Genomic DNA, 12,654 nt, shown 5'->3' with positions numbered 1-12,654 from the left:
TAATGGAAGAAGTTTTTAATATGATTTATATTTAACAAAATATTATCGTTACGAAACAATTAATTAAAGCCCTCCAAATTAGAATCAGTTGCTTAAATGGAAGTAAATTACTTTAAAAAGTAATTTAATTACCTCAATTGTGATTTGGCCACGCCATGTGGTGTACAACTATAGCATTTTCTTTAATCAATTAAGACATGCCCACCATATTCAATAATAATAAAAAGACATGTCCACAATATTCAATAATAATAATAACAAAGACATGCCCACAATATTTGCTTGCTCCAAATTCAATTTTTAGCATTTCAACTTTTCAAAAAGTCATTGAATTTAAAAGGGAAACAAAAAAAAAAGAATTGAACTCAAAATCTGGAACAAAATCGTGATTGATTAACCCTTTCTTCTTCTCATTTCTGTGTCAGCTTATAGCAAAACAAAAATCCATTACACAATTGTCAGGAAATACAAATCAAAACCTGAATCTCACTACCCACCTATACTTTTTTTGTGGGGCAATCAATGCTTAGTTGCACCTCATATTTATAACTTACACCTAACTGTATCCTTTCCAAATAATTCTGTACATTAAAATTTCTAAAAGAGGCACCATTCAAAATTCTCGTTTTGTTTCACACATAATTCGGGTATGAATTAAGCAAATTGTTCGGTATGCATGGAGAATTCCTCCACGCCCGAGCATGCAATTTGAGTATCTCTCTAGCTTTTTCCTTAGCCCTGTTTCCACTATCCACCTGAAGCACCAAGCACAATTTCGCGACCACACCGAGTTTCAGCATTTCTTGAACAACATGTGGAGTCGCAGAGAACCTCGAAAGAGACAGAATAATCTTAACAGCTCTATCATTCGCCAAAGTCGAAACCCTTAGAATCTTTTTGGACACAATGGCAAGACCTGCTGCATGGCTCAAAAGTTCTGCTCTTCCCTCAGCACACTGGCATAGCAGCTCCAACAACACCAGCATCATCTCACAAGGCTTTCTCTCCTTGCAATCGAGAAGAAGCTCAATCAAAACAGGAACAGCAGCTGCTTCCACAGCTCTGATCCTGTTCCTCCCCCAAGGAGAGAATTGGATCAGGGTTTGAAGGGTCGCCTTTGATGTCTTCTGTGAAATTTGATCCTTCAGGACTTGTACCAGTTCGACAAAAAGTTCTTGTCTTAGATGCAATAGTTGCACTGGTTCAGCCACTTCGGAAATAGATTTCAACAAGAACACAGCATAAGCGCGTGATTCAAAGAACCCCTTTTGCATGACTCTTGTTAAAGACTCAATAAACTCGCCGTTTCTGAAGCTTAAGAGAGTCTTCAACCCTTGTTCGGATAAATGAAGATTATGAAGCAAACTCAACGCTTCATCGCATGCACTTGTTTTCAACTCGAATCCAGATCCGTCGTTTGAGTCAGCCTCATGTGAAGAATCAATGTTGCGGTTGGTGTTGATTACAATTGATGCTAGAAACTCAACAGCGCCAGAAGCCTCCATGCACCGCTTATTTGTTTCGCTTCCGGAAGAGATGGATTTGAGTCTTCTGAGGCATGTGAGAGGGGAATGAGAAGCGTCTTTGAGAAGCTTCGAAATTTGGTTCTTGTTAACGGGGGGTTTAGGGGTTGGGATCCTTTCGATGCCGTGAGAAGCGTTCATGGAACACCACGCTTGGATGAGTCTACGAAGGGTGTGGTTTGGTGTGAGATCGGTGTAATCTATCAAGGGCAGTTTGGTAATGGGGCATGTCGTGTTTTTCTTCGAGAACAGCCAGGTTTCGATGCTTTCACGGTCGTAGGTGATGCCCGTTGAGACCGTCACTGGATCCTTCATGATATCTAGCGAAATGGGGCAGAGAAAGAACGAAGGAACATCGATTTCGTTCATGTCCAAGTAGATAGATAAAATTAACCTTAACCTTGCGTAGATCAGAAAAGGAATTGAAGATGAGTTTGTGAACAGAAGGAGTTGTTGTTATGAGTTTGAAAACTTTGGAGTTGAGAAATGAGAGAGAGGTGTGGTGGTGTTTATATACACAAGTGCGTGTGCAAAATGTGGTGAAGTCAAAACACGGAATAAAAAAAAAAAAACAGAGCCTCCATTTGAAGAGAGAGAGAGAGAGAGAGAAAGAGTGTGCGATGACTTTTCCAAAAGAAGGAAAGTCTCAACTGAGATTGGGTTAACGTTACCCAGTCGTTGGTGAACACGTACATGAAACAAAAACATGAACAGAAAAAATGAGTGAAACATTTAATGCACATGGGAGAATTAGCTACTTGACAGCTTTACCTGTCGTATTCTTTACTGTCTATCAACTTGTTTCCTTCTTCTTCTTCTTTTTTTATCAAACAATTTGCTTCTTTTCATCCTTATCCTCAACAGCAATGAAAATACTACTTGTGATGCATATTAATTTTGTTCTCTCTTTTTGATAAAATTAATTTATAAAATAAAAATTAGTTTTTTGTGTAAATTTTTTATTTTAATCGAAAGTTTAAAAGATTTGACTTTATTTACTTAATTTGTAGATGTTATTGTTACATTTACTATTAAATATATTTAATGAACAAAAATATTATTTGACTTAAGACTAATTTTACCCGTCCCTAACTTGACTTTCAAAATTAACAAAACTTGGTAAACACTTTAATTTAGAGTTCAAGCTCAACTTTTTCCACTCTAAACATCATTTGTTGGACGAACCAGATTAAGGTTCCCTTGTTTTGAAGTTGATTACATTATATTTTGCTAAAAACGAATATTAAATCATTAAACATATTCGAGATGTGTGTTTAAATTAATCTCAATTATATATTTTTCATTGGAAAGTATGAAAACTATTCTCAATGCTATAAAGGGGATTAATTTTAATCTTCACTAAAAAAACTAGTGCTAAAAAAACTTTTTGGAATATCCTCAAATAAGTTAAAAAATTATTATAGGAAATAAAAATCATTTTAATAAATGAATAAAAAGTAGAGATTTATAAAAACACTCCTTACAAATGCATATATTTATTATAGGAAATTGATTAAGGAACGATAAGTAAAAAAATTACTTCAAAATAAAACGATACTTAATTAAAACTATCAAAGTAACTAGTTAGAAGGATGTCTAGAATTATGTTGGTTGCAAAAAGGATGCATAGAGTGATTTTGATTAAAATACCGTATAGTTTTTTAGTGCTATTATTAAATTTTTAAATGAATTTTATAATTTAATTTTTTAACCGATTCCCTGCATTTCTAATTTGTCTTATTGGTATCCTTACTTTATTAGTGGTTATTCAAATTTCGTTAATTTTTCTTTAACTATAGAAATTTATTTTAAAATATAAATAAATTTAATTATATGGATTTATTTAACAAATAATTTAATGTAAGAGACTTATTTAAATACTAGACAAAATTATAATTACTAATACAGTGATTTTTATCTAAAAGGAAATGTTTAGCATTTGGGTGCTGGGCGACAAAGTAATGTGTATATTTCCACCACATAAAGTGTGTACAAATTAAATAGCGTAAAGTAAAATGAAATCATTGGGCGTCGTGTCTCATGAGTCTTCAATTCTTACTATCTTCTTCATTTGATCTAATAAGTAATAAGTACCAACATATATATACTTTGACCAAGTACTCGTCCCCCCCTTTTTTTAGACTTTATTAAATTGCATTTTATTGAAATGCCGGCACAATATTTTTATTTTAAATTACAAAAGTTATAACAATAAATTAACTATTTTAAACACAGTTTTATTATTAATTTAAAATTACTTTATACGATTTGAATTGCATCTTTATTTAAAGATTTTAATTAATAATTTCATGTTCTTAAAATAAATAATAATCTTAAATTTATGTACAACAAGCTCGAAGGCAAATAATACTTTTATATATAACAAATCGATAGTAGTTGTTTAACATACAAACAGTATATGCATGAGTACATGACATGTCCAAATGAATGAAGACAAGTGAATTTATTCTGGTTAGTGCATGTCGTATTCTTTTCTTTGAGGGCTTGTAACTCCCAAATACCGTAGTGGCTATACAATATCAAATTGTTATATTAAGTATATTACTCTAAAGGTGAGTTTTTTAATTATTTCCAATTTCCTACTATATATAGAATGAAAGCAATAAAATTCATGCACGTTAATTGTAAGTGTTTTCAGTTAGGTCAATCACCTCATCTGTGTTTAAGAGATTCTAGAGGACAATAACATGGAATATAAAATATTCTACATTTGAACATCTTGTATATTATAGCTCATTTTCGGCTTCGGATTTGAAAACTTTTTTATATTTTACTACGAGGACTGAAATATGAATGCAAACTATTCCCAGGATTATATATTTTCTGTCGCACAAGGTTCCTATATATTAAACAATATAAAATCACCTTAATTATAATTTTTAAATGCTTTTTAATTCTTAAGTCATGCTCTTAAACAATATAAAATACCTTCATATTTTCCCAGGGATCAACTTTTCTACCTGGCATTTCATAAAATTTGAAATAATTGTTTTTTTATTATATCCGATTGAATTTTGAAATTATAGTACCAATTATTTCTCTTGTTAGTCTTGTGCTCTACACAATGATTGATTAGTTTTTCTTGAGAATTGGATCTAATCTTTGTACCCTTATATATCCCTTTTGATATTTGATCACTAGTGACATGAAATCGGATTCTAAGTAAGACCGAAAAGTAATCTTAGAATTTAAACCAAATGATTTTACTCTCTACATTACGTTGCTAGAAATAAAGCATAACGTTTTGATTGCAAAAAGCATGAGAATATAATTGTAATGTTGGAATATTTATTATATATGCGAGGGATTGATATTTAATAAATGTTCTTAGGTTTCAAGTGCGAGGAATCAACTTGGGATAATTATGTGTGTATCAGTAATGTTAGAAAATGATTTATACATGTTAATCTTATTAAAATACTAAGGGTATGAACGATGAAATCCAATCTTATGTCTTCTTAATTTAATTCAAGTCGTTATTATTGTTTTCGTGATTTATGTACTTCCAACACACTAAATTATGTATTTTCTTATTTTAGTTATTTCCGTAAATATGTTATTTTTACTTTTTTTTTTACTTTAAGTTGTCTTTAGTTAATCAAACCAAAACCAATGACATTCGATTAAATTTGTATATAACTATTAAAATGATAACCTTTATCTGAATGAATTAAGTAAATTCAAGTTCTTGTGGAGACGAACTCTTTTATAAATGTGAAACCTACAACGACAATTAGTACGCTTACCAAAAGTCTTAACAAGTTTCTAGTGTCGTTGTCGGGGACTCGAGTCATCCACTTAGTTCTTTCGGATTTAAACTTCTAGTTTGGTAGGCTATTTTCCTGTGTAAATTTCTTTTGATTTTCTATAAATTCCCTCTTTTCTTTTTTCTTACCTTTGTACTTATCTATAGTAATACTAACAAGAATATCTAAAAGAGACGAAAGTTTTCCTCTTTTATGAATACAATTACGTTTTTGGAATGAAATTGCAATTTTATATGAGAAATTTTATAATGTCAACAAAGGTTAATTTTGTACACACAATATTAATATATTTGCAATTTTATTTCTCTTGAGCGTAATAGTCACTCTAAAAGAATTAATTAGATTTTTAATTTAAAATAGTCACTCTAAAACACTATTGGTTTATATGGTGAAGAAGATTAGGGTCAAACTTCTAAACTTATGTTTAATTAGATTTTTAATTTAAAATAGTTGTGATTTCAATTTTTTTAAAACAACATTTTAATTAATCAAGGATTTTTTTTTTAAAAGTTTCTTTTATTATTGAGAAGCCAAATGACATAGCAGTTTTATTGGTTAAAAAACCAATAGTCTCAAAATTCCTAAAAAAATTTAGGGTACCATAAAAACTCTCTCATCATAATTACATGTAAATTGTAGTTGTTAAGTTTTTTTTTTTACAGCAATTGTAATGGTTAAGTTAATATTATATTGTTTGTGTTTTTTAGGTAACTTTTAAAACGCTTTAGGAGTCCGTGAATAAATGACAGATGAGGTTGAAAATTATGGATTAAGTAAAGGTTTAACTATTTTTTTACTTTTGGTTTTTTTTAAATTATTTTTTTGTTTTTAATCCTTGTAAATTATATTTATTTTATTTTTAGTACTTAAAGTATTTTAGATAGCGTTTTGAACAATAAAAAATGTTATCTAAAATAATATGAGGACAAAAAATAAAATAAATATAATTTATACAAGAACGAAAAAAAATATATGATAAATTGCAAAAACTAAAAGTATGTTTAAGCCTTAATTAAATTATTACGTAAATAATTATTATTTTTCAAACCTAAATGATTAATTTATGTAAAGAAAAACCAACCTGTAAGATACTATTTTGAAAACAATCTGTAAAATTATATTAATTCAAAATCAATTCTACAAACAAACACTAAAGGTCAGGTATAAGTCAATTGAAAAAGCTAAATGGTGCTTTTTGCGTCCATCGTTGGTGAGCCTGTTGGTTTTCCCTCTAATCCTAGCAATTTAGCGAACAAATTATGATATTTTTAAATTTCTAATTTCTAAAGTTCATAACATACTACTGTAACAGATGAGGATCGAATAAATATTTAAATAGTGTTGCATAGCATGTGACAGCAACCCAGCGACTATTTTAAGCCTTCTAAAGGCATCCCCTTGAGTTAAAAGACTTCAAATTTTTCTTTTAAATCATTCAATTCATTATATTACATTTTTTGCTTTTACAATTATCATTATATCAAAATCATTCAAGAATAATTCTATAAATTTTGTTTAAAGTTGAATTTGAAATAAAATTATTTATATTTTAGAACTTGTTTCGAAAACAAAAGTTTGCAGAACAAAACCAAACATATATTAAAATGCTTCAACCACAGTTGTAGTAGTCTTAAAACTGGCGATATTCCAAACACGCCACAACTCTGATACTCAAGAACCTAATGGGTAAATCAATTCGGGATGACAAAAGGCTTACAACAATAAGAAGCAACGAAATCAAAGATTCATACTTATATGGGCTAAAAATGTTATACTTTACAAGAATAATAGCTTATGTTTTTGTTAATTAACAGTCAATAGAAGTAATCACTAATCTAAACATGGCTTTATCTGTCAGTACGAAATAGTAGTAGTAACCAATAGTTTTGTTGGCTTTAATACGCCAAGAATGATCCAGTGCCAGTGTAACTTGTTGCCAATGCCTTTCCAGCTGAGGTTGGCTGAGAGAATGCTAGTTGAGAACGTTCAAGCTCAAGATCCTTGCAGAAACTCTTCCTGCCGCCAATTTAAAGTAGACCATAAACAAATCACTAAACTAGCAACTGGTTGAAGAATCGTTGCATTTAGGTGAGAGTTTCCAAAATTGATTTCACAAAATTAATTTTGAAAAATTGAAATGACACTAGAGGGTTTAGATGTTTTTATTCTCGAAATTTTTTTATGTAAAACTTGTAAATTTTCAACCTAATGAAAATCTACTTTTATCTCTTCTAATCAGATCAAAATTAAGGCAAAATCAATCTTATATGTTTGACAGGAGGCAAAATCAACTCTTAACATTTACTATTGTGAAACCAAACACACACTAACCAATTAGCACTCATTCAATGCAGCTAGTATTAAAGCTTTCAGAGATATAATTAGTATTACGTATTATTTTGATGCTTCCTATTGTGAAACCAAAACACAGACTAACCAATTAGCACTCATCCAATGCAGCTAGTATTAAAACTTCCAGAGATGTGATGTTTACCTAAAGCCGTGTTCCATTACCTATGTACTAGTTGGATCTATGCATCATTCTCTTTGCATAATAATACACGCAACATAATTTAAACCTACAATCTCATTCAAACTCCTCACTGTTAAGCTAATCTTAATGTCTTAATCTACAGATGCTACAGGAGATTTCAGTTGTTTACAAGCTTTGAAGATTTCCCTAATGAATTGGGCTTTAATTGCCCATCAGAAATGGCAAGTTAAGCCAAATTTAATTTACTTTACCTCACGGCATCAAGCAATTTGCTTGCAATTCCTTTTCTTCTGTTAGAGGGAGCAACCCAAATGGCCCTAATGCCACAAGCAGCGGTGGTTGGTTTGCTATCACAGAAGATTGCACCTTCCATCCTTTCAGAATCACTCAAGGAAGCAACTTTTTTTTCAACCTCCCTTTGGAAAATAACATTCCCAAACCGAAGAGTGGTAGAACGCGTCCTCACTTCCCTTTTCTTCACGCTATCAGGAGAGCCAGACACAACTTTGAATGCCTTTTCAATTGGTTCTGCAACGAGGCACCCAACAACCCTGTGAAGAGAAACAAACAGATACACCTTAAAGAGGTCGTGAAGGATCCATCCACACCCAAGCTCAATTTCCATCATACTCACGACCTGCTCAACTATTCTTCTGTGAGAAGTGAGGTCGATCTCCGAAACCAAAATGATTCGACCCGCTTCGAGGGTGGGAAGAGGGATAACATTTTCTTTGGTCCAACCCTGCAGAAGAATGGGAGAAGGAATAAGATAAATTGGGAAAAAACAAGGGAGAAAAGAGAGAGTGGAAGCAGAGAAGTTACTCTGAATTGTATCCCCTGGGTGTAGGATTTGTGAAAGTGGTTGTGGGATTTCTCGTCGTCTGGGTCGCCGGGAGTGAAATTGATTCCGCAAGTGGAACAGGCGCGTAAGAGGAAATCGGATTGGCCGAAATCGAGGTGGAATTGGGCGTAGCTCCTCTTCTTGTTTTTGACCACCGAAGGAATAACGGCGTTAGGGTTTGGAGGCCTTCGGGTGTAGGTGTTGATGATATGGTGTTGCTGCTTCTCCCAGATGGACAAGTCGTCGTCATTGTCGGCAGAGACGGAAGAGGAATCGGAGGTAGTAGATTTGAAGAAAGCGCTAATCTTGGACTGCATCTGCGAGGATTATGGATGTAAAATTATTTGTTCAAATTATATGATAAGTGCAAATAAGTAACATTATAAAACTACAATGTCCAACAACAACATCTTTAATAATCAATAGCCACATTAAGCATGACTAATAAAGGCATCAAGTGCGTCTGAAATTCTGAAAACTAAGAGCCATGTCAACTCTCTCATCTACAATATTTCCAGTGTTTCAATGTTTCATATTTTAAGTAAAAACTGAATCCAATTCAACATCCTTCCACTGCTTCTCTACAGAAAATCCTAATCTTAGTAATTTGAACCCATGTAACAACCATGCATCATCAGAAAGCCCACTGCATTTGAAATATAAAAAATAAAATTACCTGCACACCAGCATAACGCTTCCAGGCTTTATCAATCTTGTATTCGGTGGAAATTAGGCGATAATTTGACAAGGCAACTTCATAATCTCCTAACATGAAAGCATAATCACCCAAAACTCGAATCTGGGATTCAATGGAATTAAAGTCATACCTTCAACAATGGAAACCAAAACCATATTAGAAAAATGCAAGAAATTGAATGATACATACATGTATATTCTATCATAACATATACTTCATTTGTCTATCATTGACTCTTTCAACTCATTCACATCCCTTTAAGTAAAATAATTAATTTAGTTAATCACTGTTATATTTATCAATAATTTGTATTATCATTCTAAAATTATTTTTTTATTATTTTTCTATTCACTTGTTTATGATTAATGTTTGGAGAAAGAATAATAAAACAAAAATAAGTAAGGAAAATAAATAATTAATACATCTAGAGTATGTAGGACAAACAAATTTCTAAAAAAAATCTTATAATTATAACTAAGGACAGACAGAGTAAATAAATAAATATAACATAAGTGTGACCATTGAGCGAATCTGCACAGTCTTCTTTCCCTTTTCTCCACCATAAATTTTTTATTTGGTTTTTAAATCCTTTTCGTGTTGCAGAAACCTAAAAAAATAAATAAAAGACATTATAGAAAAGGGTATCAGAATATAGGTCAAAATAATAAATATTGGGTCTGAAATAACAAATTAAAGGGCAAAACATAAAAGACCTGTTGATTGAGTAAACGAATTTTTTGCTCCATATTTGGAATGATGTACTTGGATGCTAAATCTTGCATTAGATCTTTTATCTGCTCTCAAGGCAACAAAAATGGGTAGCAAAAAATGCATCAGCAAAGATAGTAAATTAAAGAAAAACATGAAAGAGGAGATAAATTCTTAAATTAATTATAATAAAAATAATTTAATATAAAATACTAATAAATTCATTTAATTTATTTATTTATATTACTTTTAAAAGATAAAAAACAAAGAAAAAAGGCTCTAAAAATATATGATAGTATATATTTTATTTAAAAAGAAAAAAATATCATTACTTCACGAATAGAATAAAAAATAAATAATAATTAATATTTTGTATAAAAAACAGAAATAAGTGTCACTTAAAGATCTCCATGTGATCATCTATATATTAATTTGTATTATATAAAATTTTATTGCCTAAGTTACATAAATTGTGAAAAACAATTTGATGGTGTCGGGATACAATCTCATTCATTCAAAGGAAAGCTGTCCAAACAGATTGGTCAAAATGGTGGTTCTCAGGGCCGTGAGTAATGAACAATGACCTTAGCCTCTTCAATCTTTTTTAAAAAATGTAAGAATTTATATCCTTTTTAATTTTATTTCCTAAGCATGTCTTCTCCAAAATACAAAAATTTCTCCTATAAGTTACTGGTCCCATTGAAAGTCGTAGCTTTTATTTGGAAGGCAATCTCAGATAGACTTCTAAGTTCTAACATAGGTGAACTAGCTTACATATAAAAGAAAGATTTTTTTTAGCACAAAACGACAAGTTGTTTTCTGTGTTCTGCAGCTTTTAAGCTACGGATAAATTACTTCTCAATTGTAAAGTCTCATATTATATTTTGGCAAATTAAAGTGCTGTATATGCATGGTAGGGAAATGATAGGACTCTGTCAAAATATGGAAAACTCATTTCTTGATGATGTACCAAGAAATTAGTGAAAGAAAAACAAGTAGAAAAACCCGGAAGTTAATAGTTTTATATTATTTTGTCAACCTGACTGCATGCATTTTCAATTTTACTGAATTGAATATCAAAGAGATGTTTCAACTGATTAAGGTTTAGGACTTGGTTATGAATACAGGCTAAAATGTGAGAATATTATTATAATATTATGTCATAATTTTAAGTGTTTAAGAAATCCAATCTCATGCATATCATTTTAAGGTAAGACAGACAAATAGATATTGGTATTGGTAATCTTTTAAAGGACAAAAAAAATCCTTGTAATTTCCTTTAATAAAAATTGTTATAAAAAAATACAATTTCAATTCTTTAAAAATTTAAATAATTAAAAGAGGAATTTTTTATTAAAAAATTTATGAGTTTAATAAGTGTGTACTTTTAATTGGGGTGGATATACAAACTGAGATCCGTGGATCCATCTAAGCCCGTAAATCTAACAAGCTTTAGAAGATTTGTTTAACCTGTTTAAGTTGAATGTACAAATAATATTAATTTGTTATATTAAGATTTTGATATTTAATTTAGGTTGTATTTACATTGTTATTGTTTTTTCTCGGCCTTGTGTTAGAAATGTTCCCTGGGACTGAGTTAGTGGTTAAGTTTTAATTTTATACATTTTTTATTTTTTAAAAAATATTTTTATACAAATGAATAAAAAAAATTTCATTCCAAATCTGGCCCGAAGAGCCCAAAATGAGAAATCAGCTAAGACGGATAGGTATTATAAGGGTCCTTGAGTTGAGCGACCCATAATAACATGTCATTGTCTGATGAGATGAGCATTCTTTCCATTATTGAATTGTAACTGAAACAGTGACCCGCGTGTTGCGTGATTGAAGCTACACCAAACGGAAAAATAAAATAAAATAAGAAACACAATGGGACAAAATATAGTGGGTTCACATTCGTAATGTGTTGTGATGTAAAGTCATCATGGTAATGGTTATGGGTTGAGGTAACTTCCAAACGGGCCAAATCAAATATATCTTTTGTGAGAAAATGTAGTTTACCATGAAGATATCTTCATTGGATGTTGTGAATTGTTTGCTCACCAGCCAGAAAGAGAGATTTTGTGGATCGTTCTTTTCTTCCATACTTTCATATCGTTGCTGTTGGTGTCAATTGCTTCTCATCAACTTAGCTTCAACCAGACCGTCACTTGTTTGTACGCATTATTATGCAGTACTTGGATAATAATGATTATGAGTTTGAACGTGTTAATTTTTTTTTTATAATCTTCTATGATTTATACAATAATTAGTAACACCCGTAATTATTACAACTTCTACATCTTTAGCTTGCTTCAATGAATCAATTTAATTTGAGTAACTATTTAATAGAAATTGGTATTCTCTTCCTACTACTACTGATACTGTCATTCTTGTTTGCCTGGAATAATTTATTAGAAAGAGGAAAAGAAGTGGGATACAAAATGTTAATGTTATACTTCAGAGCAAATTTCAAGTATCTCCCTCAATGTTTAAGAAACTTAAAGTATGTCTTTTTTTTTTCTTTTCAAAATTATATACATGTTATTAGATTTTAAAAAATTACATATATTTTTTTTATTTCAAACTTACACAATTTTTTTAAA

General features: G+C 30.8%; 2 protein-coding genes across 3 annotated transcripts; both read right to left on the bottom strand.

Annotated features, from left to right (window-relative positions):
- Positions 1–386: 386 nt before the first annotated feature.
- LOC100811969 (E3 ubiquitin-protein ligase PUB22) lies at positions 387–2,020 on the bottom strand. The gene has a single exon (XM_003554420.4). The coding sequence runs from the start codon at positions 1,890–1,892 to the stop codon at positions 633–635; it is 1,260 nt and encodes a 419-aa protein (XP_003554468.1). The 5' UTR covers positions 1,893–2,020; the 3' UTR covers positions 387–632.
- A 5,018-nt stretch (positions 2,021–7,038) lies between these two features.
- LOC100811441 (protein CHROMOSOME TRANSMISSION FIDELITY 7) lies at positions 7,039–9,537 on the bottom strand. Of its 2 annotated transcripts, none has more exons than XM_003554419.5 (4): positions 9,323–9,537; positions 8,628–8,963; positions 8,057–8,547; positions 7,039–7,327 (listed from the first exon to the last, which is right to left on the bottom strand). In XM_003554419.5, the coding sequence occupies exons 1-4, from the start codon at positions 9,416–9,418 to the stop codon at positions 7,207–7,209; spliced, it is 1,044 nt and encodes a 347-aa protein (XP_003554467.1). In that variant the 5' UTR covers positions 9,419–9,537; the 3' UTR covers positions 7,039–7,206. The 2 variants fall into 2 exon arrangements, with proteins under 2 accessions (XP_003554467.1, XP_040868615.1); XM_041012681.1 differs by lacking the exon at positions 9,323–9,537 and adding an exon at positions 9,055–9,248.
- Between the last annotated feature and the right edge of the window lie 3,117 nt (positions 9,538–12,654).

This window comes from Glycine max, chromosome 19 (genome assembly GCF_000004515.6).
Source record: "Glycine max cultivar Williams 82 chromosome 19, Glycine_max_v4.0, whole genome shotgun sequence".
Lineage (NCBI taxonomy): Eukaryota > Viridiplantae > Streptophyta > Magnoliopsida > Fabales > Fabaceae > Glycine > Glycine max.
The sequence above is the reverse complement of the archived record's forward strand: the minus strand, read 5'-3'. Positions and strand labels throughout refer to the sequence as shown.

Bases quoted from the DNA above. Each gene is read 5' to 3' on its own strand.
- LOC100811969 (XM_003554420.4), bottom strand. From the start codon at position 1,892: ATGAACGAAATCGATGTTCCTTCGTTCTTTCTCTGCCCCATTTCGCTA.
- LOC100811441 (XM_003554419.5), bottom strand. From the start codon at position 9,418: ATGTTAGGAGATTATGAAGTTGCCTTGTCAAATTATCGCCTAATTTCC. The intron at 8,548-8,627 runs GTAACTTCTCTG...ATTCTTCTGCAG, and splicing joins CCCAGGGGATACAATTCAGA to GGTTGGACCAAAGAAAATGT. The intron at 7,328-8,056 runs GTAAAGTAAATT...AATTGGCGGCAG, and splicing joins AAATTGCTTGATGCCGTGAG to GAAGAGTTTCTGCAAGGATC.